Source organism: Oreochromis niloticus, linkage group LG4 (assembly GCF_001858045.2).
Source record: "Oreochromis niloticus isolate F11D_XX linkage group LG4, O_niloticus_UMD_NMBU, whole genome shotgun sequence".
Classification (NCBI taxonomy): Eukaryota; Metazoa; Chordata; class Actinopteri; order Cichliformes; family Cichlidae; genus Oreochromis; species Oreochromis niloticus.
In genome coordinates, this window is record NC_031969.2 from 33,724,059 (window position 1) to 33,750,001 (window position 25,943).

Below are 25,943 nucleotides of genomic sequence, written 5' to 3' on the forward strand. Positions count from 1 at the left end.
TTCGTGAGCTCTGAGTGTGTTTTTTGGTTTTGGGAACTGAAGGAGCATCACAGACACTTGCATAGCTTCGTGACCCTGCTGTTTACGTCTTGTGTGTTGCTAATAGGACTACAAGCTTCAAGCTTCCTGCAGGCTGAACACACAGAATGAGGATGTGAGAATTTATTCTGTTAATTTTATTTGGAGCGCTTCTCTGAGGGCCGAACCAAGCAACACAGCAGAATCTCTCCTCAGATCTCTGAGTAAAACACAAAAACAAAACCGGTACATTCTCCAAACTGCATCCAGCAGCAGGTCGTTAGCTCCTAATCTCTTACCCTGTCTGCTCCACTGGTTTAAGTGGAATATTTAAGAACAATAAGCACCAATAACATCATGTCTGCAGGACGCATCCAGTCCTAAACCTTCACTCGCGCATGTTCGATTCGAGGCTCTGCTCCGGCTTCGTTAAGGACGCCCTGCAGAGTTTCTAAAGAGGAGACACTTAAACAAGCATGATCTCCTTCCAATTACACAGCTTGTGAAATTTCCCACTGCTTAAATGTCTTGTTGGACATCCGAGTCGTCCTCTCTCTTTATGATCACTTAACAAGAAAGAAGCTCAGGCTGCATGTTAGATAACTGGAGCCAGCTGTTGAACATTTTGAGCTAATGACGAGGCCCCTCTCTGCTTTCACTCTGATGCGGGCTCAGAGCAGAAGGTGAACTAGTCATTACAACACCGACTGTGTTTGTGAACATGGCCTCTTCTCAGCCTGGTGAAAACTGAACTTTAAAAAACTGCACGTGCGCTATTTTACCCCCAAAAGCTTCATCTAAAGCTAAACGAGCAGTTTGTATCTCCTTACAGCCGTATCGTCCTCGCGCTAATTTAACAGCAGAAGTCTTCAGTTTGTGGACATGAATCTCAACATAACACCGCTAAGCTGAAAGACACGTGTTTGTTAAACAGAAAATAAGGAGCACGATTAAATGTTGTCACAAACTGCACAGTGTTCTGTTCTCCAGCCTCGGCTCTCAGAGGATTACCAAACCTGTTATCGGGTTTCAGTCAGGTCGTCTCTGAGTCGCACTACATTCAGTTTACCTCACTGCTGTCATCAGTGTACGAACTAAGGCTGAAATCGCCAATATTATTATTATAATATTATTAAAATGATTACATTTTTATTCAATCTGCTGTAATTTAATGTGTGTTCATAATAGCAGGGTGTCCTGCAGGGATTATCCACCCTCACAATCTGATGCAGTTTGCAGACGGGATGAGAATCAGCATCCACGTCTGAGGCCACAGCTCACAGTCAGAAAAGGGTGGAGTGCTGACTCCATGTTGCTGCAACAAATGCAGAAGTCAGAGTCAGGCTTCAAGAGTCAGAAAGGAAGGCAGTGGGAGATTTACAGACAGACTGAAGCAACATCTGTCAAAAACTACAGAGAGAGTTTCCAAACCCGAGCCACAGAACGAAGGAGGCAGAGCTCAGGAACAAATATCAAACTTTTAATGCCAAAGACCCGGCTGTAAGATCCAACAGGGCAGCTACAGAGACACGAGGGCACACGGAGTAACACGGTGACCAGAACCAGCACAGGCAGGCAAAGACAGGGACTGAACACAGGAGGGCAACGAGAAACAGCTGAACACAATCAAGACGAGGAGGAGGAAGTGAAACTCAAAAACAAGACATGAGACGACCAGCCATCAAAGTAAAACAGGAAATGAATGAGGTGGCTGACAGAGAGAGAGGGCTGCTGGTTGACATGGATATCATCATAAACAAAGTAATGGATTACACACAGAGTACATAAATAGGGGAAATATTGTGTAATAACAAATACAATCAAAGCAATAATAATGCATTTCATGACATATTGATTTATTAATTAATCTATTTTAATAATTTTATGCATGGCCTTCCATATAAGCCAGTAATAGAAGGAAATACAAATGTAATATTTTGAATTTGAGTCTTTGCGGAGTAAATAAAGCAGAAAAACGAGCGACTGTATTCAGCCTGATCGTGGAGGATGACACTGGCGGTAGAAGCAGTGACTTACGTACTTTTATTTTGCCTGTTGTGTATTTTTTCTAAATCGAGTCGGCTCTCCTGAGGGTGGAGCTGGTTTGGAGTTGCATATTTATTGGTGTTGTTGAGCGTCCCCAGAGTGTTTGAGCAGAGGCAACACTCGCTGCTTTATGCTCCACATTTCTGGAAGAAACTCTGAGAGAACTTTTCTGCTTCATCATGGCCTTTAATTAAAACACTTTCCCTTAACGTCCCTTTCCCTTTAGCATTTCTCATAATCAGCACTTCAAGGCATCAGTCATACGAGTGCTGCAGCTGAAAAGACTGGAAGTCCATTAAAATGTGTTTTTATATCATATTCACATGTAAATGTTAAAGTGAATCATCGTGTAATACCTCTGACACTGTTTACCTCTACCTGTGCGGTGACTCAGCATCCACTCGAGCCTGCAGCGGCGATCTGCACTCCTCGGGTCTGGTGATGGAGGGCTGATGGCGCCACATTTGACCACGAAAATTACTCTGAAAGGTCAAAGCATGAGGATTCAGCTCTCACACACAGGAGCAAGATGACTAACTGACTTTGTGTTCAGGCTTTGGAACATAAAGACTAGGTTATATTATGAAATGTAATCAGGCGTAGGATTTTAATCTGTACAGTAAATAAAGATATTTTAAATAGAACAGGATGCTGATGTCATCAGTGCAAATTTCTAAAAAATAATCACAGTACATGTTGAATTCAGAGGGACTTTGCATTTATGTATGTGGATTTTATTCAGCCTGCAAATAAAACAATGTTCGAAAATGAAGCCGATGCCTGCAGTTCCTCTGACGCCCACTAGAGGCTCCAGCAGTGAGTCAGTCCCCATTGACTCCCATGCTAAACGTTGCAGCAGAAATAAACACGTTTCACAATCTGACGTGGTTTCTGGCGTGCACCTTCACTTCCTTTTTTGGCTGCATTCCTGTTTGTGAGCTTTTCATTGGCCGTTTCCGTAGCACACGTACGTTTCTGCTTTTACTTTTCAGTCGTAGCTCTGGGAGTGTTGCCAGCTGCTCCGCCCAGTCCCAGCGCACCCCTGCAGAAACAGCACCAGCTGTGCAGCACTGCTATGGGCTCAAAATGTGGTCATAAATATTTTGTACTTGTAAATCAGGATTTGTATGTGTAAAAAGAATTTGTGCGTGCGTAAAAAAGATTTGTGTGTGGACTTAGCCAAAAAAACCCCTGCAAGTTACAAGTACGAATTTTGACCCTGTTTTTCTTCCTGTCATCTGATTGGTCAATGTCATGTCAATCACAAATGTAACAATCCAATCAGAGAACAGATGGGTTTGGCTGTCGGAGGGGCGCTTTTTTGAACTGCAGGTCCTTGAAGGGTAATACAGTTTGAAGCTGGAGGATCTCTATATAAATATCCGATAGCAGCTAGGTCCGCTAACTTTCAGCAGCTGTTGAAAGGATAAAGTTGTGGCATATCAGTGGTTAGAAATACCATTATTACTTTAGGATTAGTTTAACACAAAGTCAGGGCTGACCCGGGACCATTGCTGTGAGTCACAGTGCGCAGCATAAAGGTCCTTTCACATCGGACGCAGGATGTGCTGCTAATGCTAACTGCTAACTAAAAGCAAAGGATCCAGAATTTGTTGCGCTGGCTGCTGAGCTCTGTGGGTTTTTGCAGCAGCTCTACCTGTACTAGATGCACCTGCTCCTTGTCGTTTCTATCTCTGACTTTATGTCCTCTACAACAGTTTCTGTTTTTTTTGCTAGTTCTTCAAATGTTCAATAAAAACATGTATGCTAATTCATAACGAAGAAAGCTTTGTAATGAAGACTGTCATTTCCAAAACACTGCCCTGTATAAAGCACGTAGACCTGTGACACAAAAATCACCAAACTCGGACGACCACAGACTGTTTACCTTCGTGGTGATGAAGGAAAACGCTGGGTTGGCATGTAAAAGGGCATTTATTCCCTTCAAGGACCTGCAGTTCAAAAAAGCGCCCCTCCGACAGCCAAACCCATCTGTCCTCTGATTGGATTGTTACATTTGTGATTGACATGACATTGACCAATCAGATGACAGGAAGAAAAACAGGGTCAAAATTCGTACTTGTAACTTGCAGGGTTTTTTTTGGCTAAGTCCACACACAAATCTTTTTTACACACACAAATCCTGATTTACAAGTACAAAATATTTATGACCACATTTTGAGCCCATACACCGCCTCTCTCCCTCTGCAGCTAAGCCGCAGCCACACCCTACGCTACAGCTATATCGCCACCTGCTGGTTCGACATGTTCTCGACAGCACAGGAAGTCATTTTTTGCCTTCTCATGTGTACAGAGATGTAAACATGATGGCTGTCTACGTGTGGGCATAGCCTTTGCATATTTAAAGCAGATCTCTGAACTGTTTTCTTGGACCAGTTTAGCTCATCTGTAGCTCAGTTTTTCTCCTCCAGCTTCCTTCACACAAACTAAATGAAAGTTGCACAAACGTGAGCCTGACTCAAAGATCTGTTTAATCTGAAAGCGAAGCTGCTCTAAAGCAAACACACTGGGGCTGATGTGAGCCGTTCTGACTGCGGTTTGTTCTCATTGATAACTCTCGTTCGCTGACGCCGCTGTAAGTCGGGGCTGAGCCCTCGCTCTGCAGTCTGAGCTGCGTTCAGGTGTCTCACCTGCCTCGCTGTTGCAGCAGGTGGAGATCTTCCCTCAGGGGCTCACTGATTAAATATTCTGGCTCGAGGCCCAAGAAGCTGTTTGACTTCACCCTGCTGTTCATGCAACCTGCAGGCTGTGTGTTTGTGTGTTGTTAGCGAGCTAACTTTTCACTCTCGGGTCGTTCTGGTCTTGTGATTTTCCCCCATTATGACCACACCTCCTTACAGGACTGTGGTTATTAAACTTCCTGTTTCATCAGCCTGTGTGTGTCGGCGTCCTGCTGCGACACCTTTTCTTTGTGCTTTCTATGAACCCTGCATGCCTGGGCTTCCCTCTTTTTCATGTGTCAGACACACACACACACACACACACACACACACACTCCTCATTAAACACCTGCTGTCAGCTACCTGCAGCGGCGTGGAGCTGCTGTCAGGACGACGATGTGTCAAACAGAAGAAAAGGGTTTCCTTTAACACGGACGATCGAACACGCTCGCCTCCTGACTGTTAGCTCTGAGCTTAAACAGCTGCACTGATCCTTTTCTGCAGTTTTAGACAGTAACTCCCTCGAGCACAGCCGAGCTGATGATGAACGTACCAGCAGGTATCCTTCCACACAGGTGTTTCTGTTTGTGTCGCTGAGGCCCAACACTCGGTGCTTACTGTTGAGATGCAGCTTGATGAAGGAGCTCATGGTCCACTCAGTGACCCTGAAGCACCCAAACCATCATCCCTCCAGCGCCGCACTCACAGCTGCTCTGAGGTCTTATGAGTTTGGTTTTGTGCTTCATGGACAGACTTTCCATACTTGTTCAGTCTGTTTCTAACTGTGCTGCTACGTTTAACCTTTAACCTTTGACTGGGGCCTGTGGAGTCTGAGATGGAGCTCCTGGGTTTTTGCTCAGGTTGAATCTGCTGGGACGTCCACTCCTGGGAAGACTGTGTTGCTGTTAACACACCTGAACGCTCCAGACCTGCAAACATCAGAAACCTCTGCTTTACAGATGTGCTCACTCTGATGATGATCAGTTAATCGGGTGTGTTTGATTAGCAGCACCTGGCTGAGGCTTGGCCTCGTCATTCCTGTGGAGACAGACACCTGTGGAAAGTCTTCCATGACTTTCTGTCACTCTGTCAGCTCACTCATGTGAAGCTCTAAGCTTATTTTTGCTCTCTGAGGAGTATCTCCATCTGCTTTCAGTGACATCGACAGTTTTTTTTTCTTCTTTTCATCAGCAAGACTTTGTCCCTCGTCCAGCAACACTTAAAGTTCAGGCTAGTTTTAACTTGGTATTTAACTCTGCTCATATCAGCCATGGCAGAGACACTCTGGTCTGCACTCAGTCGGTCAGTCTTGACTTTGGTTTGTTTGCTGTGTTTAATTTGGGATATTCTGGTCACGACTGCTGCATCACTGCTCACGTGTTTGATGTGTCCTGACTTGTATGTATCTCGGTCTACGTCCGCTCAGCCCTGCTGATTTTCACTGCACCCCTAACCAGTCTCTCAGATGGCCCCGCCTCCCTGAGCCTGGTTCTGCTGGAGGTTTCTTCCTGTTAAAACAAAGTTTTTCCTTCCCACTGTCGCCAAAGTGCTTGGGGTGATATAATTGTTGGGTTTCATCTATATTATTGTACTGACTTATAATATAAAGCACCTTGAGGTGACTGTTGCTGTAATTTGGTGCTGTATAAATAAAGTGGAGATCTTGAGCTTTGGTCTTGTTTTTCTTGCCTTGGTACTCCAACTATGACTCCGATCTTTCAGTGATGATGTTTTTATCCAGTTGTGGGTTGCCTGGTTGGGTCTTGGATCTTGGACTGTACTCTTCCCCGTAATTCCGATGCTAGTTTTCTTGGTCTGCTGTTAGTCAGCTGGTCCAGATCTTCATCTCTGACCCAGCATGTTCATAGAGATCAGCAGCTGTAAAAGTGACAGCGGGACTGAACATCTGTACATCTGTACACATCTGGATAAAGACGGGCTGTATCTGCAGGCTGGCGATGAGGCTTCTTCGCAGAGTTTAGCTGATATTTCTCCTGCAGCTCGAGTCTATTCCTGTCTTTGGACCACAACAGTAGTCGCCTGCAGTTGGCTTAACATATTTATCAGTGTTACAGCCGGCTGTCAATAAAACTGCCTCCGTCTGTCTGAGATGTGCTGTTAGTGCCAAAATAAAACCGAGTTTCTGTCAAATGAAACACTGCATTTAATTTCAGGTCAGAGGATTATTGAACAAACTGCTGCAGCAGGAAAAGGCACCTTACTCGAGTTATGCAGAGAGAGCTGAGGATGTTTTAAATAGCATAGGTTGGGAAAACAAAGTGTATAATTACAGTGCAGCTATACAGACAGGAGGAAAAGCTGGGCGAGGATAATAAGACCAAACAGAAGGAAGAGTTAAAGTGTTTCTTCCTCGTGGATTTTATTTTGTAATGAAATTCAGCTAACAGGGTGTGACTGATCGTCTGTGTCTGTGTTCACCCCGCCGGACACTGGTAACCTGTCCAGGTGTGCGCCGCCTCTCACAGCTATGAATGCTGGGACAGGCTCCACCGCTCACTGCGATTATTTTACCTGACGTAACCTGAAGCTCGTCACATTCAGTTCTTAGAAAGCAGCGCCATGTGATGTAAGGTATCTCTGATAGATAGCAGGTATAATTCACTACAACGAACCCTTAAAATCATCGTGTCTTCAGGGCTGTGACTGTCAGAGATTCTCCTCAAAATATGACGACAATTTCTCCTTTCATTGCCAGGAAGAAAAATCTGGGATAATTAGTCATGAACCGCCTAAAATCTGAGGCTCCCTTCAAATTCTTTTCATCTCCTGGTGGCTCAATTAAGTCCTGTGACAGCAGCAACACCTTTCCCATGACTAATTTCCCGAACGCCTCGTGCTATTTCCTTTGAAATCTGACATCAAACACACTCAAGTATTCCTCAGGTGTTCATCACAACAGATCTGTTCAGCTGTTATTCAGTTTTTCTGTGAGTCACTTCAAACAAATGAGATCCAGACCTGGGTTCATTCGGAATATCTTCTTAAGGACACGTAAAGAAAGTCACGTCAGATGTTTCATAATGCTCGGTCAGGTTTAGGAAACTGTTGGGTTAAACACTTATTCTGGGTCTGTAACTAACTGGGTTAACGAACCAAAGCAGAGACAATAAACCGGACTACTAATCCAAACTAACCCAAATTTAACCTCAACTAAACCAACTTAAACTCATCTGAAACTAAATTAGTTATGCTACACCAAACCAAATTCCTATAACTGTAACCAAAGTAAACTAAATTAAACCCACATAAAGTTAAACCAGTAAATCAAAGTTATGTATGTAATTAATTATTATGAATCTAAATCTAATTAATCTGTATTTAAACCAACTAGTTTAAACTAAAAAAACACACAAAAAAACTTCAAGTAAACTTAAAATAAACGAAATAATCTGAATTTAAATGACGTTAATGTGCTGACATCAAAAGCTCCCAGTGAGTAAACATGTTTGTTTGTTTGTTTTCAGACTCTATGACGGTTCGGAGAGGAAAGAAGCTCAGCATCTCCATCCAGGAACACATGGCCATAGACGTTTGCCCCGGCCCCATCAGACCCATCCGCCAGATCTCCGCCTACTTCCCCCGCCTGTCCCCACCTCCCCCACCCCCGTCTCCCCGAACCCCACCGTGTCCCCGCCGCCGTCCCTCAGCCCCGGCTCGGTGGCGTCTGGAATGGGCGGGTCTCACCTCCTGTCTCCTCTGTTGGCCCAGGGCAGGCCGGGCGGGGGCGGGTCCCTATCCCTGACCAGCAGCGTGGACACGTCGGTGGAGATCAACAGCGACGACAGCGACGACTGCAGTGAGCCTCGCTGTCGGCATGTGTCTGTGTGCGTGTGTCACCCATCTGTACACATCTGTTTAACGTCACCCTGAGGCTGCTGCTGCTTCCTGCACGCCGCTCCGTCTCAAGTCTGTTTTCATACATTTCATGAGGCTCAAAAATATCACACAGGAAGTGCTCGTGACTCGCCACTGTCACGGTCCCAGGGATCAGTCAGGCTTTTGGGGTTCGGATTTGTTTTTGCTCCTTGGTTATCAGAGTGATGAGTTTCTGTCACTGCAGCAGACTGGCGACCTCTCCAGGGGTGTACAGGCCACCGTTAGGCCTGTAACACAGTACAGAGGACTTTAAAAGACCATCACTGTGAGAGCCGTCAGTCTACAGTTACCCTTCATTCATTTATATTTTGCAGGAAAATGGCTTCAGAGATTTATTGAAAATGCAAACACAACACTATAGAACAAAACCTGCAATGAGTTTGAAAGTGAACATTTGCTTCATCCTCCAGCTCAGGCTGAGCTCTCTGTCGGCTCGGTGAGGATCTCCAGGGATATTCTCCAGGCTTCCTGAAGGACATTCAGAGCTCTTCTTTGGATGTTTCTTGTGTTCTGCTCTCTGTCAGGATGATCCCACTCATTGTTGCCCCTGTTGTTATTTTAATGAACACCAAAGCAGCTGAAACTCATGAACAACCCCTCTGCTACATACCTGACGTCTGCTACATACACCGCAGACGTTTACCTGGTGGATGCACCGTAGTGCACATAAAGCAGGACGGAGAAACAGCAGGAGCGACCTCTGCAGTGACATCACAGCATGTTTTGGGTCTGTCAGATGGACTGAAATATTTTTTCCACGTCTCTTAAATCTCTTAATTCTCTCTCTGAAGAACAAATCTGGGGCTGAATTATTTCTCGTCTTTTTTAATGAATCATGTTGTTTGTTGGAGGCTGAAAGCTGGCTTAGGACAAGGCTAAAACAAATATTTTCATTGTGAATTTCCTTCAGACAACAGTGCTCAAGTCTCCTTTGGCTAATTTGCCAGAATCGCCTTTTATGGAGATGTCGATGTGGGTTTGGGATGAAAGGTCACAGATTCTGCAGAAACACCACGAAGGTCGCTTGGGGTAACTGAGGGGAGCTAAAACGCTGCAGCAGCTCCAATCTGATCATTTCATGTATTTAACCAGCAGCAACCCTAACAGCCGCTCCTCCACCGGTGCTCGTGGATACATAATTCATGTGTTTGCAGCTCACAGACTGCAGATGCTGAATGTTTTTGGGGAGGCAGGTAAAAGACGCGACCGCAGCCGAAACACGGTCCGTCCTTCAGAGATGGCTGAAATGTGACAAGGAGCGAGAGCGCGCCGATCATCTCCTTCATCCTCTCCTTCATCCTCTCCTTCATCCTCTCCTTCATCCTCTCCTTCATCGCCGCTTCAGTTACAAAACGAGAATAAATTGTGATAAATGAGTCAGGCTGAATGCTCTCAGAGCTGCTGACATGTTTTCAAGCTCTGCTGTGATTCAGAAAGCAAAGACTAATTAGAGGTTTTTACCATTTTTATCCCCTCATTAACATATATTTGTTTTGCAGTCACCACTTGATGATTTTTTTGTGCTTTTTAATAACGAGGCGTCAGATTCATCAGCGCGGGGAAAGCCTGAGGGAGGAGCGGAGCGCCGACGTTTGACAGGCCGTCTCCTCGAACTGAAACTCCAGGCTTTGATCAAACATAAAAGAAACTCTGGCTAACAAAGAACGTCTTCACAGGGGCGCTCCTTTGTGCACGCGTGATCCCTGCAGCCTCGGTGCTGCAGAGCGATGATTCCTGCGCAGGACGGTCACAGGGCGTTTTGAGGTTTTGCTGACATGTTTCAGCCGTCTCTGCCTCGGGCTGCTGTAAGTCAGTGTAGGTGGGTGGAAACAGGCTCGGAGTCTTTTTTATTTGTACTCAGTGTTCAGGACTGCAGTGGATTCAGCAGAGAGAGGACGACTATAGGATCGACTCAAAAAAGTTCCCCCAACAGTCAGAAGCAGTGATTTAAGTTTCTGAGGACGACTTCTGATCTTTTACTTACAGGAAAAAGGCCAAAAGACTCAAATACAGAAACTGAAGCCTGCTTCTGCTTCGAGATACTAAAAGACATACAGACGTCAAATACAGCATCTGTGTTATAACACAACTACGCTGCCTTACAAGATACAGAGTCGGTGCCATGAGATGCAAAGTTACCTGGATGTGATAGCGAGTCATGTCTTTGGGATACAGAGTGAGCTATCACTGATACAAACATGACCTTATGGGATATAAAGTCATCATTAACTGTTCTGAAAATGTGTCTCATAGTGTTGAGATACTGAGTCTCTGAGTTTTACTCTCATGCAGGACAGACGTTATCACTAAACCAACAGGCTTCCATGTCTGTCTCATGCTGGATGCCAGTTGGTTTTCCCGCCTTTTTCTGCACCAACTGTGTGCAGTTAGCTAAGCTAATTAGTTAGCAACATCATCTTTGTACTGAAGATGTAATCCAGCCTCTGAGGGATTTACTCAAGCTCGGATTCAAAGTTAGCTTCTCTCGTGTTTTCCTAGTTTATAGAGGTTTAAATAAGAACATTTTTTTTGAATATTTTGCTTCTAGAAGTGTTCGCTACGTTGATCTGTGTATAAGTACTATCTGCTAATGAAATATTTGGGACTTTTGATTCACAAGCAGCACAGTGGTTAGCAGTGTGGCCTCACCGCAAGAAGGTCCTGAGTTCAATTCCACCATCTGGGCGGGGTCTTTCTGTGTGAAGTTTGTATGTGGGTTCTGTCCGGGTATTCCGGCTTCCTCCCACAATCCAAACACATGCAGGTAGTGGGGATAGGTCAACTGTGTGAATGGTTGTCCATGTGTTAGCGACAGACTGGCGACCTGTCCATAGGCTCCACTCTTCTGCGACCCTGAAAAGGATAAGAGCGGAAAAGAATGGATGGATATTCAACTCAATACTTTATTGTCCCACAGGGGGAAATTAGTTTAGCAGCAAAGGCAAGACAGTTATTTAGATTATTTTCCATTAAGGAGACGAGTCGCAGTCGGGATGAAAGAATCCTGCAGTCTTTTGGTCTTCCTCACAGGTAAAACGACAGCCAGAGGGCAACAAGTCAAACTGAACACGAGCCTTCTTCAGCATGTGCTTTTTATAAATGGCCAAAAGTCCATCTTGGCAGTTTATACCAAAAGTCCCAACTGATTCTTGTTCTTCAGAGTCATGTTACCAAACCAAGCAGTGATACAGATTCAATAAAACTTCTGTAAAACAAGGACAGAATCTCAGATGAGACATTAAAAGATCTCATTTTCCTTAAAAAGAACTTTTTTGCATGAAGCTGAATCACAGGCTCACACTCAGTATCTTTAATGACAGCAGGTGATGAGCTTTAAGAAGACTTCCCAAAATCAATAATCACGTCTTTTCTTTGTGAGGCCTTTAATGAGACGAAACACTCATCACAACAACCCACAAAGTCGTCTACAACCTGCTCGTGGCCTGAAACGTTCCTGATCACTGTGTGTTGGGAGTTTACCTGATTACCTGAATTGAAACTGTGTAAAACTAAAACATTTTCATCAAAAGACTGAAATGAAATGAATACCATGAGTCAAAATCACACCTTTGTGTTTGATTGTCTTTTTCTTTGTGTTACCGTCACTCCCAGCTCATCCTGTGGCCTCTGCAGTCATTTTCATGTCTTTCTGTCATGTGAACATTAAAATGTTCAGTCACAGCGTCCGGCCCTGAGCCAGGAGGTTCACTCGGTGAAGAAGAAAAACCAGGACGTGGCAGAGGCCGCTCTGGTTCACCGTGCAGCAGAATAACGTAGCCGTTAGTACGCTACACACAGCAGCTCAGAGTTTAGCGTATGAGTGCAGTTAGTTATGTAAGCAGTGATGTGTTAGTGTGAATCATACGTGTTATCTGAGCGAGCATGTGTGCCCTGTTACACGTGCACGGCTGTGAATGTTTGCTCTTCTTTGTAGGAAGACTTTCACGCATACATGTGACGCGCTCCGAGTCACGGGCACGTGCGCTCTCCTCCGAATTGGATTTCCATCTTCTGATTGCATGACATGCCTGACATGTTTCTCTGTTCTCTTGCATGCTTTCAATTAAATCCAACAGTTTTGATCTCTTGTGCTTGTTGATGTGAGGCTTGTAATCATGTTTTCTCTCATGAGTCATGGATGTTGTCTGTTTCCTCCCTCTGCCTGCGATGATTCCCCAGCTGCTCTGGGAACGCTGGAGTTCGAGCTGAAGTACGAGCAGAGCTCCAACAAGCTGCACTGCACCGTGCTCCGGGCCAAGGTGAGGACGCTCTGCAGACACGGACACAATCGTCTTCTGTTTTCTAGTTTCTCTGATATCAGGGTCAGCCTGAAACCGATCAGCTGATTTTAGCTTCAGTATATTTCATAAACCTTCATATCAGGAATGAAAGACACGTTGAAGGAGGAGTATCCCAGGATTTTAAAGAAAAATCCGCCCCGGGCCCTTCACGTGAAAATCACTTTGTTTAGGGTTTTTTTTAAAGACAAGTTATAATCCATGCAGACGCTGACAATAAGAGTAATAATGATAATAATAATGATAATAATAATATATGAGAAAGTTGCATAAAGCAGATCAAACACAGGAAACTATGTTATATAATTAAAGTCTGCTCTCAGCTGTGGATTTTCACCACTCATCATAAATTAAATCTGCTCTAGTTTCATGAACCGCTACGAATTAGATTCCCTCCACAGAGTGAAGAATAATGAAGGCTGTGCTGTCAAAGATAAATATAAGCTCTAATAGTATTTCTGTGGAAATTCAGATTTATTGAGCTACTTGGACCTGTGGGTCTGCTGCACAGATTGTGATTTGGTCAGTAAATTTCACTCACACACGTTTATTCGTCTGGATGCTGCTGCTGAGGAGCGAGAGTAATCTCTGATTATGGATCTGAGGAAGCTGCAGGAAAACGATGCGTCTGCGTGCAGCTCAGCTCGTCGTTGACCCGGTAACACGCAGCAGGTGTTAGGAGTCAGGAGGAGGTGAGATACGAGGCAGTCGAGCCTCGGGCTGCTGCCGGAGACCCGTGTTTGGTGTGAAGAGCAGGTGTGTGATGGGCATGCCGCGTGCTATATCCAGCAAATAGTCACATCCACCCAGCCTGAAACATATGACATTTTCAGCTGTTTTACATCAGTGTGATTACGGAAAACAAGAAAAATGTAATTCGTCCCTTTGAAAACTGCTCCTCAGTTTGCATATCTGACATTTTGTTTGAATATCAGCACCGATACACATCAATACAAACATCAGACTAACAGACTAAAATTTTCTCCCTTGGAAAAACGTACTACACCGCTGGCATCAGTTACACGCGTCGCCCACTTTAACCAAAATACCTCCTTGTAGGCGTTTTGCATAATTGTCCAGCAGTGTCTGACATCGGCTCGTTGAAATCTTTGACCAGTCTTCTTTTTAAAATTCCTTCAGCTGCAAAATGTTTGAAGGTTTTTCTCCATCACACCACGTAGGATTCATTCCTGGCTTTCACACCATTTCCTCTTTTTGAGCCGTTCCTTGGTGGAGTTATTTGAGCACCACAGACATTCATCCGGGCGGACATGCGTGCTCGGAGGAGCATCTCACAGCTCACTTTGAATGTTCACAGATATTACAAAAGAATAGGAGGCGACTCCGTCGGCTGCAAAAAGGTTCCTGGTTGTGTAGAAGTCACATGACTTCCTCTGTGACCTCAGTAAACACTCTCCTGATGGGTTTATGGGCTCGGTCACAAGTCTGAAGTCTTACTCAATAAAACATTGAATGCATTTTGTAAATTATGGTCATTCTCAGAGTGTGAGAGGAGGATCATCCAGCTCACTGTCTAACGGGTCAGTGTTTCAATCACAATCACTACGAGCATATGGTACTCTTGATTTCACACATCTTACACCAAGATGGTGATTTCAAACTCTCGGCTTGAGACGTCATGAAGAGAGAGCTGAAGGTGAAAGGAACGCTCTCCATTACGTTCCCACCCTCAACACGAGCCCACGGAGATGGAGCAAACTTATCCGCGTTCAGCTTGTGGCAGAAGATGGAAAAAATCAGAAATGTTTATTATAACTCGATGATTGATCATTTGAAAATCATCTGTAGCTGAAAGACCTACTTCCACTTATCTGAAGGTGTCTACTCATCCCTGAGGCAGTGAAACAAACCCACCCAGAACATTTCCACCACTGGGCTTCACAGATGGTCTGAGGTTCTCTTCCTGATAACTACTGTGCTTAGTGTGGCCAAACAACTCCATCCAACAGCTCCACCTTTCATCCATGTATCCAGAGTGGGGTGTTCCTAAAGATCTGACAGCTGCTTCATGCTGCTAATCAGCTTAAATCTGCACCACCTTTTTCAGAATGCAGATGGACCAACAGCAGATCCGTGAGGATATTGTGGAGTTACTGCAGACGTCTTTTTGGATCGTTCTGTTCGTGGGCTGAATTTGCTGCTGCAGCCAGTCCCAGCAGTAAACTCTTACTCTGGATTAGGGTGCGTACGTCCCAGCAGAAGGTTTTTGGTGCTGATTTTACTGAAACATCAACAACCATCAGCATTACGGGCTGAAGAACCAAAATCTGCAGTTCCTCTAATGTCCATATAATATCTAGAGGCTCCAACACTTTATAGCCTGTCTATATTAAGGCTTAATGTTTGCATTATTAGGGGCGTGGCCACTGTAGCTGACACAGGTGGCTGCAGCTGCTAGCTGTCTGCTAGCTTTACCTGAGCTGGACCTCCAGACTGTGTTTGTGCTGTTGGAGCCTTCAAATTATAATAATGACATTTTTTGACCCGTAATATGGCAGCTGTGAGGTTACTGTACTAACAGTTCAGGAAGCCTGAGCTCCAGGTGTGCTGAGTGGAATTCCAGTATTTTAATTGCATGTTACTGGGAATAACACTCCACCCTCTTTGAGGCTTTAAAAAGTGGGATTTGCAAACCACAGTAGGCTGTGGAGTCCAGGAAGTGACGGGTCGGTGTTTGATGCCTTCAGCCATCAACAAAAAAATATCTATGAAGTTTTAGGTGTTTATAAAAAGTGGATCTAAAGAGTTATTTTGAGTGAGGAGAGAAATGAAAGGTTATTTCTGGCTGTCTCAGAGAACCTCTGCGTGGCGTCTCCCAGCATCATCTTTACAGACACAAATATGATGGAGACGTGTTTGTCCCTCGGTGTTTGCTGTCGCCGTGCGCACACTGCTGAGGCTGTTCAGCATTGCTAACCTGCACAAACACAGCATATATTAAAGACATTTCTCCTCCCTGCATGTTGGTGTGTGCTGCATGCAGCCGCTGTCTCAGTGTGCATGCACAGGTCCAGTCACAGTTACAGTCAGTGTGGGGAGCTGAACCTGCTCTGACTGCAGCCCGTCGTCTCTTTACAGCCTCCATTTGTCTCCCTCTTGTTGTTTGTGACACTTAAATTGGACTCTGCTGTGACAGCTTGATCTGAATTATGGCACAGTCGCTTCATCTCCTGCCTTTACCTTGTTTATCTGTCCAGAGACCGTTTGTTTGAAGCAGGCTGCTGGCTTTATATTTCACGGTGAGAATAAACTCTTCGTTCTCATTAAATAAACAACACCAAAGTGTTTGTATTTCACAAAAAGCTTTTCATTAGTCACACCAAAGTTAGCTTCAAAGAACCAGAAATGGATTTCAGCAAATTCAAAATATTAACACAAAAGAACAAACTGCATTTTTTCAGCTCAGCTCTCAGCCTGTGTTACACATGAGGACACAGTGATGAATGCACCTTCCACAAACTGTTTCCCCAGACAAATTTCCAAACATCCCAGTTTTATTTTGGATGCGTTTATAATTTCACTTTGCAACAAAACCCAAAAGCTACTAGGCTCAAATGGTCGTCCTTTGTGCTAAGAGCTGCAGCGCTTGCAGCCTCACACACGTCTCCTGACCAATCCCGGCTCATTCTTCTGAGGAGCATCTGTGAAGCTCCTCAGGTTCGATGGTGTTTTCACCATCGGTGGGGCTGAAGCCCGTCAGTAACCTTCACTTTGGTCTTCTGGAGGTCATTCTTCACCACGAGACCAACGTGATGACCAAACGTGTGTTTCTGGTTGTTGTCGTGCTGGAAGGCAAAGCCATGACTCTGACTGCTTGAGGTTTTCTTTCAAAAATTCCAGCTCTCATGTGGAAAAACCTCCCACCGGCATGAGAAAGATAACGGCTGTTTGTTTTCATGAACTCTTTCATTTTTTAGTTGAGCTGGAAGTTTCACGTCTGCAACACGCATACGTTTGAAGGTTCACGGCGGCACCGTGTGATGCCTGAACCCGAGTGCTTCCACTGCTTAAACCTGAGTAGTTTTTAGTGCCTAAATCTAACAGGGGATGTTTAATGGCTTCCTGTAAAAACCCAACAAATAAAAAGGAAATGATAGAGTAAAAAGATCACAAAAACCCACAGATTCAGCTTTATTTAATGTAAGCAGAAAGCTAACTTTAGGTCATAATGAACTACAGTCGAATTTTGAAAACAAAATAACACAATTAACACAAATGAAAAGAATCCTGCAGAATTCGTCCCATTACTGAATCACACTTTGAGCTCCACAGCTGGTGACATAAAGTTGTTGGAGCTCAAAGCTTTGTGTCCTGAAGCTGCAAAGTCTTCAGATTTTAAGGAAGCGGAGATCAGCACGAGCCGCTTCGAGCACAGAGGCAAAGCTCGATGTGCGTTTGTGAAAGCTGCTGATAGTCCTCTCCTTCCCTCTGAGATCACCGTGACACTGATGCAGTCGGCGCTGCTCTCACTCTGCAGTGCATCACTAATAGAAACACATGTGAGAATGAAATTGCTTTATTTTGTGAGGGATGGGAGATAATCTGAGCACCTGCTGTATCCTTTGTTTCCTCTGCTGTTTTCTTAATTTGAGTACCTACTTGAATGTCAATGATTTCCCTCCTGGCATCGACTCATTTCTGTAGCAGATGAAGGAGCAGTTTCAGATTCGAGCAGGTGGATTAACTCAGGGCTCCCTGCTGTGCGCATACATTTCTTTCTGCAGGAACGAGGGAAAGCTGAGATTTTTTAACACCTTTAACATCAGCAAATAAAAGACATGCCTGGTAACCGCTGCCAGAAACGTTCAGCAGAATAATCCTCTGATTCTAAGGTTAAATATTTGATAGAAACATTAAGAAGCAGCTTTTTGTGTTGGCAGTGAATCCGACATTATTCAAACAGTCACAGATGAAGCACGATCCAGCTCTGAGCCAATGGGCCGTGGACACGGGACCTCTGAAGGTGGCAGCGAGTATGGGCAGAAATCTGCGCCATCAGAAACTGAATTTGAATAAGTTAAATTTGAATTTGAATTGCTCAGATTGAATCTGAATTGTAACTTGAATAAATGCTTTTGAAAACTGAATTTGAATTAGTCTCATTTGAAATTGAATTTATGGTTTGAAAATGAATTGATTTGCTTTGAAACTGCATTTTATCCTTTAAAAATTCAGCTCTTGAATAATTTCAGTTTCAGTTCCAAAATTCAGTTTTTTGGGACTTACATCCAGTTCCGGTTCAAGAGTAATCGAGCGCAGATTAATAGAACTAGGTTTTACTAGCGGACCGAAAGTGTTACTGACGGGAATCTACAGCGTCTGGAGCTGAATTAAGACTTCAGAAGTCATTCGTCATGTCGAATGACCAGCGGATAAACTCTCAGGTTGGTAATAAATGTATTACATGTATAAGAACAAGCGTCATGTTAACAATTGATAGCCGTACAGTAACTTTTATGCTTATTGTAGCTGTTAGCTAAAAACGCTAATTTAGCCTAGTTTGCCCTGGATTCAGCTTTGACAAACAAATATGATCGACTGTTTCTAGTAGGATTCCAAAGTTGTCATCTTGTACCCTGTCAGAGCCCTGTATGCTTGCAGAGACCCCTACAGTAGGGAAACATGCAAAACAGTGTCCAAACCTTTGTATTTGAGCTTTATTTATGTCTTACACAGCATCCCAACTCTTTAGCTAACTTAATAACTTTAGCTAAAGTGAATAGTTAGTCTAATTCATTAGTGCAGCATTACTGGATCACCTCTGTTTGAAGTGATATAATATGATATACAACTATCACTGAAACAGCGAACTTTGTAAATAAACAACACTTCTCATTCTCTAAACGTTTGGCCACAGCTGTAGATTACACTATCAGTGCTTTTTCACTCTTGACAAGAATTACATTTCTAAATTCTCTTTGTGCATTTACAGGTAAACAATATCTAATATTTTATCTAAATGACTGCTTTGTCTTTGAAAAGGTGAAGAGCCTGAGGCCGGTGACACTCCAGTTCTACTCTAAGTACATCCTTACGGTGGCTCACAGGACAAGGCTACATTCCTGTCCTGCCAGAAGAGAAGAGAAACTTCAGAGTCTTCATGCAGTTCAACCACACCTGTCATATTCCGTATGACAGGGGTCTCAAACTCCAGTCCTCGAGGGCCGGTGTCATGCAACTTTTCCATGCCCTTGAGGACTGGAGTTTGAGACCCCTGCCGTATGGTGTTCATGCAGTTTTCTACCCCACAGTTACAGCATGTCTGACTGCCTGTTCAGCATATGCAAAAATACACGAGTTTAAGCATGTGATGACAAAGGCCTTCCATTATGGTGTTTGTCATCACATGTCACAGACATCTGGATGATCATTTGGAATAAACAAAAAACTAAAAACTTGTTACTTCATCTTTTATCTTTATTATTATTATTGTTCTTATTTTACATTTTTCATTGTTAGGCATTGGGTTTATTTATAGAAGTCCTTTCCAACTTCTTTCCCTCTTCCATGTTACTGTGTCAGCATCTATTTGGGGTTGGGAGTGGAACAGGAAGTAAGGAACAGAAAGTGCCATTTAAACCAGGAGAGGTTCTTATATTTCAGAAGAAGGGATTAATTCAAAAGAAATGACCTCAATGCCATATTTTATTTAGGAACCCTAGAGAGCACTTTGCAAAATAACACATTCTTATAATTTCACCCTCAGATGAGCCAAACTACGACTGTCAGGGAAGGTGATGTAGGTACAGAGCATGTGAGAGTGGTTAAGTTGATGTCTCTTGTCTAGATGAAGGCACAGGAGGGATCAATGGCACGGCGTAGAGATTCAGTATCTTCAGTCTTCAGTGCACACTCCATTTCTGGCACAAAACACCTGTAAAAGATGGTCGATTTAGGAGGTGACCTGACAACTTCAGCCTGTCAAACATAGCAATGGAGCAGTATGTTTAAAAAAAACAACTAATTAAGCATGCACTCAGTACGCTAAGAATTATTATGATAGTTAAACACAGTGATAGTTGTATATCATATCACTTCAAACAGAGGTGATCCAGTAACGCTCCACTAATGAATTAGACTAACTATTCACTTTAGCTAAAGTTATTAAGTTAGCTAAAGAGTTGGGATGCTGTGTAAGACATAAATAAAGCTCAAATACAAAGGTTTGGACACTGTTTTGCATGTTTCCTTACTGTAGGGGTCTCTGCAAGCATACAGGGCTCTGACAGGGTACAAGATGACAACTTTGGAATCCTACTAGAAACAGTCGATCATATTTGTTTGTCAAAGCTGAATCCAGGGCAAACTAGGCTAAATTAGCGTTTTTAGCTAACAGCTACAATAAGCATAAAAGTTACTGTACGGCTATCAATTGTTAACATGACGCTTGTTCTTATACATGTAATACATTTATTACCAACCTGAGAGTTTATCCGCTGGTCATTCGACATGACGAATGACTTCTGAAGTCTTAATTCAGCTCCAGACGCTGTAGATTCCCGTCAGTAACACTTTCAGTCCGCTAGTAAAACGTAGTTCTATTAATCTGCACTCGTTTACTCTTGAACCGGATGTAAGTCCCAAAAAACTGAATTTTGGAACTGAAACTGAAATTATTCGAGAGCTGAATTTTTAAAGGATAAAATGCAGTTTCAAAGCAAATCAATTCATTTTCAAACCATAAATTCAATTTCAAATGAGACTAATTCAAATTCAGTTTTCAAAAGCATTTATTCAAGTTACAATTCAGATTCAATCTGAGCAATTCAAATTCAAATTTAACTTATTCAAATTCAGTTTCTGATGGCGCAGATTTCTGCCCATAAGCGAGTCCCTGTTGTAAGTTTACACATGTCAACATCAACACTCCTCCTCCTGAATCCAAGATTTCAGAAGCAGTTGGAACATCGACTCAACCACAGAAGTCGCTCCTTTGTTCTTAAATCATCTGGCCTGGGAGCACCTCAGGATCCTCCAGGAGGACCTGGGGAACATTGCTGGGAGATATCCTGTTAAGCCTGACGCTGCCATGATCCAACGTTGGAAAAAGGGCAGCAGATGGATGGTTTTGGCTCAGGCGAGTCAAGAGGCCAGGTCAAGACCCGTGCCCTTCCTTAGGTTTTGTGTTATGGCGGGATCAGTGTCCCGTGGGAGCAGTAGGGTGGGTCCTGAATGCCAATAAGTGTAGTTTTTACATGTGGCACCTTTGTCAGGAAACCTTTAGTAAAGTACTCTTGGTGGCTTGAAAATATATTTTAGCCAAACTTTAGTAATGCTAGATACGTCTTAAGTTCTCATTGTCTATCGTGAGGGCTGCCTTACATTAAAGAGCGCCTGGCTGTGATTTGGTGCTGTATAAATACAATTGTAATTGAAATTAAGATAAAGTTGCATATTTTTACAAACTGCAAACAGACGCTGGTGTGGTGTCTGGACAATCAGAAGATGGTTCCTGTGGTAACACCTACTGGTTTGCAAATCCCTTTTAAAGACTCATAAATGGTGGAGTCTTGGATCCTAGAAACATCCAATCAAAATATTTCTAGATTTGGGGAATTTTACTCACCAAAACTTTACCTCGGATTTCTGGGTTTGGACCTGTTGTTTTGAGGCTTCGTTATAGACTCATGATTCAGTCTTTTGAAGCTATATAATAATTAAAATTCAAGTTCTTTATCAGCTAGTCCTGCACATAGTTTTCCTGGTACCTCAGTCTTGTTATTTCTAGGTCCTAGTTCCCTGTTCCATTTCCTCAGTTCCCTTTCATGTCCGGCCTGTCTTGTCTCGTCTCTGCGTTCCCCTGGCGTCCCTCATATTTGGTCAGTCTTGTCTCCGTGTTTGTTTACTTTGTCTCAGTGTCAAGTCTGCGTTTGTGTTCTGTCATTTCCTCTTTTACTTTATCAGCCCATCTTCCTGTGTCGGTCCTGCCTCCACTGGTCCCATGTCTGAGTCTTATCTCCTCAGCTTCCTGGGTTGTGTTCAGTTTTGCTTCCACCTTCTTGTTAGTCTGATTTAGTTCACCTGTGTTCCCAGGTGTGTTTGATCTCTGTGATTGATCCAAACTTTAAGTCTTAAAACGTTTTAAACAGGTGGTTATGAGGGGGGAACTTTTGTCGCATGCTCTAAACATATTTATTTCTGCTGTAAAGTTTTAACTATGGGGACTGACTCACTGCTGACGCCTCTGCTGGACGTTAGAGGAACTGCAGGTTTTTGACCTTCAGCTTTCCTTGGAAGCTGCCGAAGCCCAAACTCAAAGCTTTAGGAGAGTCAAACACAAACACGACTCGTAATGAGTCCTCGTGCTGCTCTTTAGTCTTCAGAATGAAACTTGCATTGAACGACCTCGGCTGAACCAACTACCTGCTTACACCACTCAAATTAAACTGGACGTCTGACACTGCTGAACAAAAGTACATGTAATTGAAACTCGAGGTATCATAGCTGTCACTTGTGACACTGGATTGTATTTCAGGTAGATGTGGAAGGTCAGATTCTGTGTGGTACCTCAGTCTCATTAAAAATGCCGTGGGTGGAGGTGGAGGTGGTGTGAGGTGGAGGGGAATATGCACAGAAGAAGAAACTGCTTCACTGCAAATGTCAAAGCTGTTGAAAGAGATTTAGGAGCAATTTGTCATGATGATCTGCTCCCGCTGATGAGGTCAAGAGATTCAAATCAAGTGTTTCATCTGCCCATGTGGAAAAATCATCTGTCCTGTCGCTTCTTTTAGTTTTTATGCTCCCGAGAACAGCCGGAGGAAGAAGATGTGGACAAAATGTCAGGAATCACAGATTATACCAGCTGGATTTATAATAAAGTGGGAATACTTGTTTTTGGGTTCCTGTTTGGATTTTGTATTTATTCTAATGACAAGTTTCAGCTGTCTTAACTTTATTATTATTATAGCTTTTATAACCTTTGGCAGGTCCAGGGTTAGTCTCATGGTCAATATAAAGAATGGCTGTACCTGCCGTGACGTTCCTCTTGCCATCTTTGTGATTGTAATCTGGATGCAATGAAACCTCAAATAATAATAATTATATGTTTACTTCTGTTTTCTGCAGGGTCTGAAGCCGATGGACTTCAATGGTTTAGCTGACCCGTACGTCAAACTGCACCTGCTGCCCGGAGCCTGTAAGGTGAGAGACCGTCATTATAACCGTTCATAACCACAGAGGGTTGGTGTGACAGAGCAGGACGCTGGGATTGGGTAGGATGGAGGCAATTCAATTCAATTCAATTCAATTTTATTTATATAGCGCCAAATCACAACAAAAGTCGCCTCAAGGCGCTTTATATTGTACAGTAGATCGCACAATAATAAATACAGAGAAAAACCCAACAATCATATGACCCCCTATGAGCAAGCACTTTGGTGACAGTGGGAAGGAAAAACTCCCTTTTAACAGGAAGAAACCTCCGGCAGAACCAGGCTCAGGGAGGGGCGGGGCCATCTGCTGCGACCGGTTGGGGTGAAGAAGGAAAACAGGATAAAGACATGCTGTGGAAGAGAGACAGAGATTAATAACAGATATGATTCGATGCAGAGAGGTCTATTAACACATAGTGAGTGAGAAAGGTGAGTGGAAGGGAAAAACTCAATGCATCATGGGAATCCCCGGCAGCCTACGTCTATTGCAGCATAACTAAGGGAGGATTCAGGGTCACCTGGTCCAGCCCTAACTATATGCTTTAGCAAAAAGGAAAGTTTGAAGCCTAATCTTGAAAGTAGAGATAGTGTCTGTCTCCTGAATCCAAACTGGAAGCTGGTTCCACAGAAGAGGGGCCTGAAAACTGAAGGCTCTGCCTCCCATTCTACTTTTAAATACTCTAGGAACAACAAGTAGGCCTGCAGTGTGAGAGCGAAGTGCTCTAATAGGGTGATATGGTACTACAAGGTCATTAAGATAAGATGGGGCCTGATTATTTAAGACTTTGTATGTGAGGAGCAGGATTTTGAATTCAATTCTGGATTTAACAGGAAGCCAATGAAGGGAAGCCAAAACAGGAGAAATCTGCTCTCTCTTTCTAGTCCCTGTCAGGACTCTTGCTGCAGCATTTTGGATCAGCTGAACGCTTTTCAGCGAGTTTTTAGGACATCCTGATAATAAAGAATTACAGTAGTCCAGCCTGGAAGTAATAAATGCATGAACTAGTTTTTCAGCATCACTCTGAGACAGGATATTTCTAATTTTAGAGATGTTGCGCAAAGGCAGACTGTGTGGACCTTAAAAGTTCCAGTGGAAAGATGAAGAAAGTCCCACTGAGTGTTCAGGTGTTTCTGACCAACCTGCAGGCTGTGCCTCATGTTTCCAGTAAAGCGTTGCTGGATGAGGAGCACTAAAGCATTCTCAGGAGGGGAAAGAAAAAGAGGAAACACTCAGCTGACCTCCCATCATTCCACAGTGGGTGATGGCAAAAATGACTGATGACTCATTAGTGGCAGTAAGTGAAGGACGCTTGTAAGGATCCTCCAGAGCATCCTCGGGTGAAGGAGGTCATCTTAATGTTGTTATGACTGCAGATACTTCCAGGTCCCTTTGCTCTGTTAGAAACCTTCATGAGAAATTCTTTACTTCCTGTTTTATTTTGAAAGTATTTTTCACCATGTGTGTCTCTGGTGTTTTTGCCTCTGTCTTGTTTTCCTCTGACATATAGTCTGATCTGCTGTCTTTGTCCTCACTGTAGTCCCTGACTTTAGCTGTTCAGTCCTGTGTTACTATTATTCACTTACTGTTGGGATCATCTTGCTTCACCCGGCACTAATTTGTGAGGTTTCATACTTTGCTACCTGCTGGCTCGTCGTCCTCTTTGTGATCGATACCACAGGGTTATACCAGTGATACCAGTGATACCAGTGAAACGTGGTGAGGGCAAGATTTGAGTGTACCGACTAATGCAACATCCCAGACTATCCAACACTACTCGTCCTTTAGATCTCACTGTCTTTGGAGAGATGTGCACACGGAGACATCAGTGCCCTGACGAAACAGCTGAAGGAATAATAACCATCCTGCAGATGCTACACATACTTCTACTTATCTAGAACAAAGTTGCTGTTGACGTTAGACTTCGTGTTAGGGGAAGCCACACAGTACCAGAGTTTGGTGCTGTAAAGTAATTAAAGATGATGACTCTGTTCTCAACAGTTACAACAATTCATCCCACACGAACATCAACGTGAATTAAAGGTTACGTTTGGAACAGTTTCACAGTAAAGCCAAACGGGGCCATGAAGGACATGGTAGCCTTCATCATGAAAGACGTGCTTGAGTCTGAACCACTGTGGGCAGGTTAGAAACTCATACTCCAAAAAAGAATCTTATATGTCTTATAAATTGTCTTCTTTTATATCACTAGTATGACCAAAGTACAAACTGTTTGCATCGCGCTTGTTTAGTTTTCATTGTATACGCTGGATAAAGGAACAAGTGAAATTCTCTCCAGCGTGAGGATAAAGTAGCATCAACAGACGTGTTTCTACACAAGTCGGTCGATGAAAATGGGAACTTCCCCTCAACTGGAATTTGAACAAGTGCAAAGGATTAATACTCAGTGGATGGAGCAAACACCTACAGAGAGGTGCGCAGACCTGCTAGTGTAACTGAACGAATAAGAGGACGAACCATCGCCCTCTGACCTCTGTGTCTCTCAGCTTCCTGCTGCGCTGCTTAAAATGGATGTTGTTTATTTCTCTCACACCAGATTTGGTCGAGTTAAGTTTTTTTGGTTTTTTTAGCAGCTTCGGTAACATCGGTGTCACTGACTCATTGTTTTGAGGCTGTTATTTTTTCTCTCTGAATTTTGATGAGCCTGAGGTAAAAATGCCTCTCTGATCTGCTCCTACAGCCACAGACTGACTAGATTTATTTTTCTGCTTTTTCTTATTTCCTCTCAAATATTTGCTGTTCCAACGGCGTTCACATTAAACACGGCCAGGTTCTAATAATGAAGTCAGTGTTCAGCGCATCAGTAAAGTAT

The 25,943-nt window shown here is 43.5% G+C and overlaps 1 protein-coding gene and 1 long non-coding RNA gene across 4 annotated transcripts in view; one reads left to right on the plus strand and one right to left on the minus strand.

Moving 5' to 3' along the window:
- Nucleotides 1-25,943, plus strand: part of doc2a (double C2-like domains, alpha) — a 67,981-nt gene that overhangs the window by 10,851 nt on the left and 31,187 nt on the right. Inside the window, 4 exon segments of the mRNA XM_003442450.5 lie at nucleotides 8,231-8,359; nucleotides 8,362-8,562; nucleotides 12,822-12,901; nucleotides 23,027-23,101. Coding sequence (XP_003442498.3) covers nucleotides 8,231-8,359; nucleotides 8,362-8,562; nucleotides 12,822-12,901; nucleotides 23,027-23,101 — 485 coding nt within the window.
- LOC109201863 (uncharacterized) lies at nucleotides 1,219-17,973 on the minus strand. Of its 3 annotated transcripts, none has more exons than XR_003219743.1 (4): nucleotides 13,990-17,972; nucleotides 13,482-13,751; nucleotides 11,292-11,495; nucleotides 1,219-2,546 (listed from the first exon to the last, which is right to left on the minus strand). It is a non-coding gene; the product is annotated as an uncharacterized LOC109201863 (long non-coding RNA). The 3 variants fall into 3 exon arrangements; XR_003219742.1 differs by lacking the exons at nucleotides 1,219-2,546; nucleotides 11,292-11,495 and adding an exon at nucleotides 12,778-12,912 and having other exon boundaries at nucleotides 13,990-14,674; nucleotides 14,763-17,973; XR_002061782.2 differs by lacking the exons at nucleotides 1,219-2,546; nucleotides 11,292-11,495 and adding an exon at nucleotides 12,778-12,912 and having other exon boundaries at nucleotides 13,990-17,963.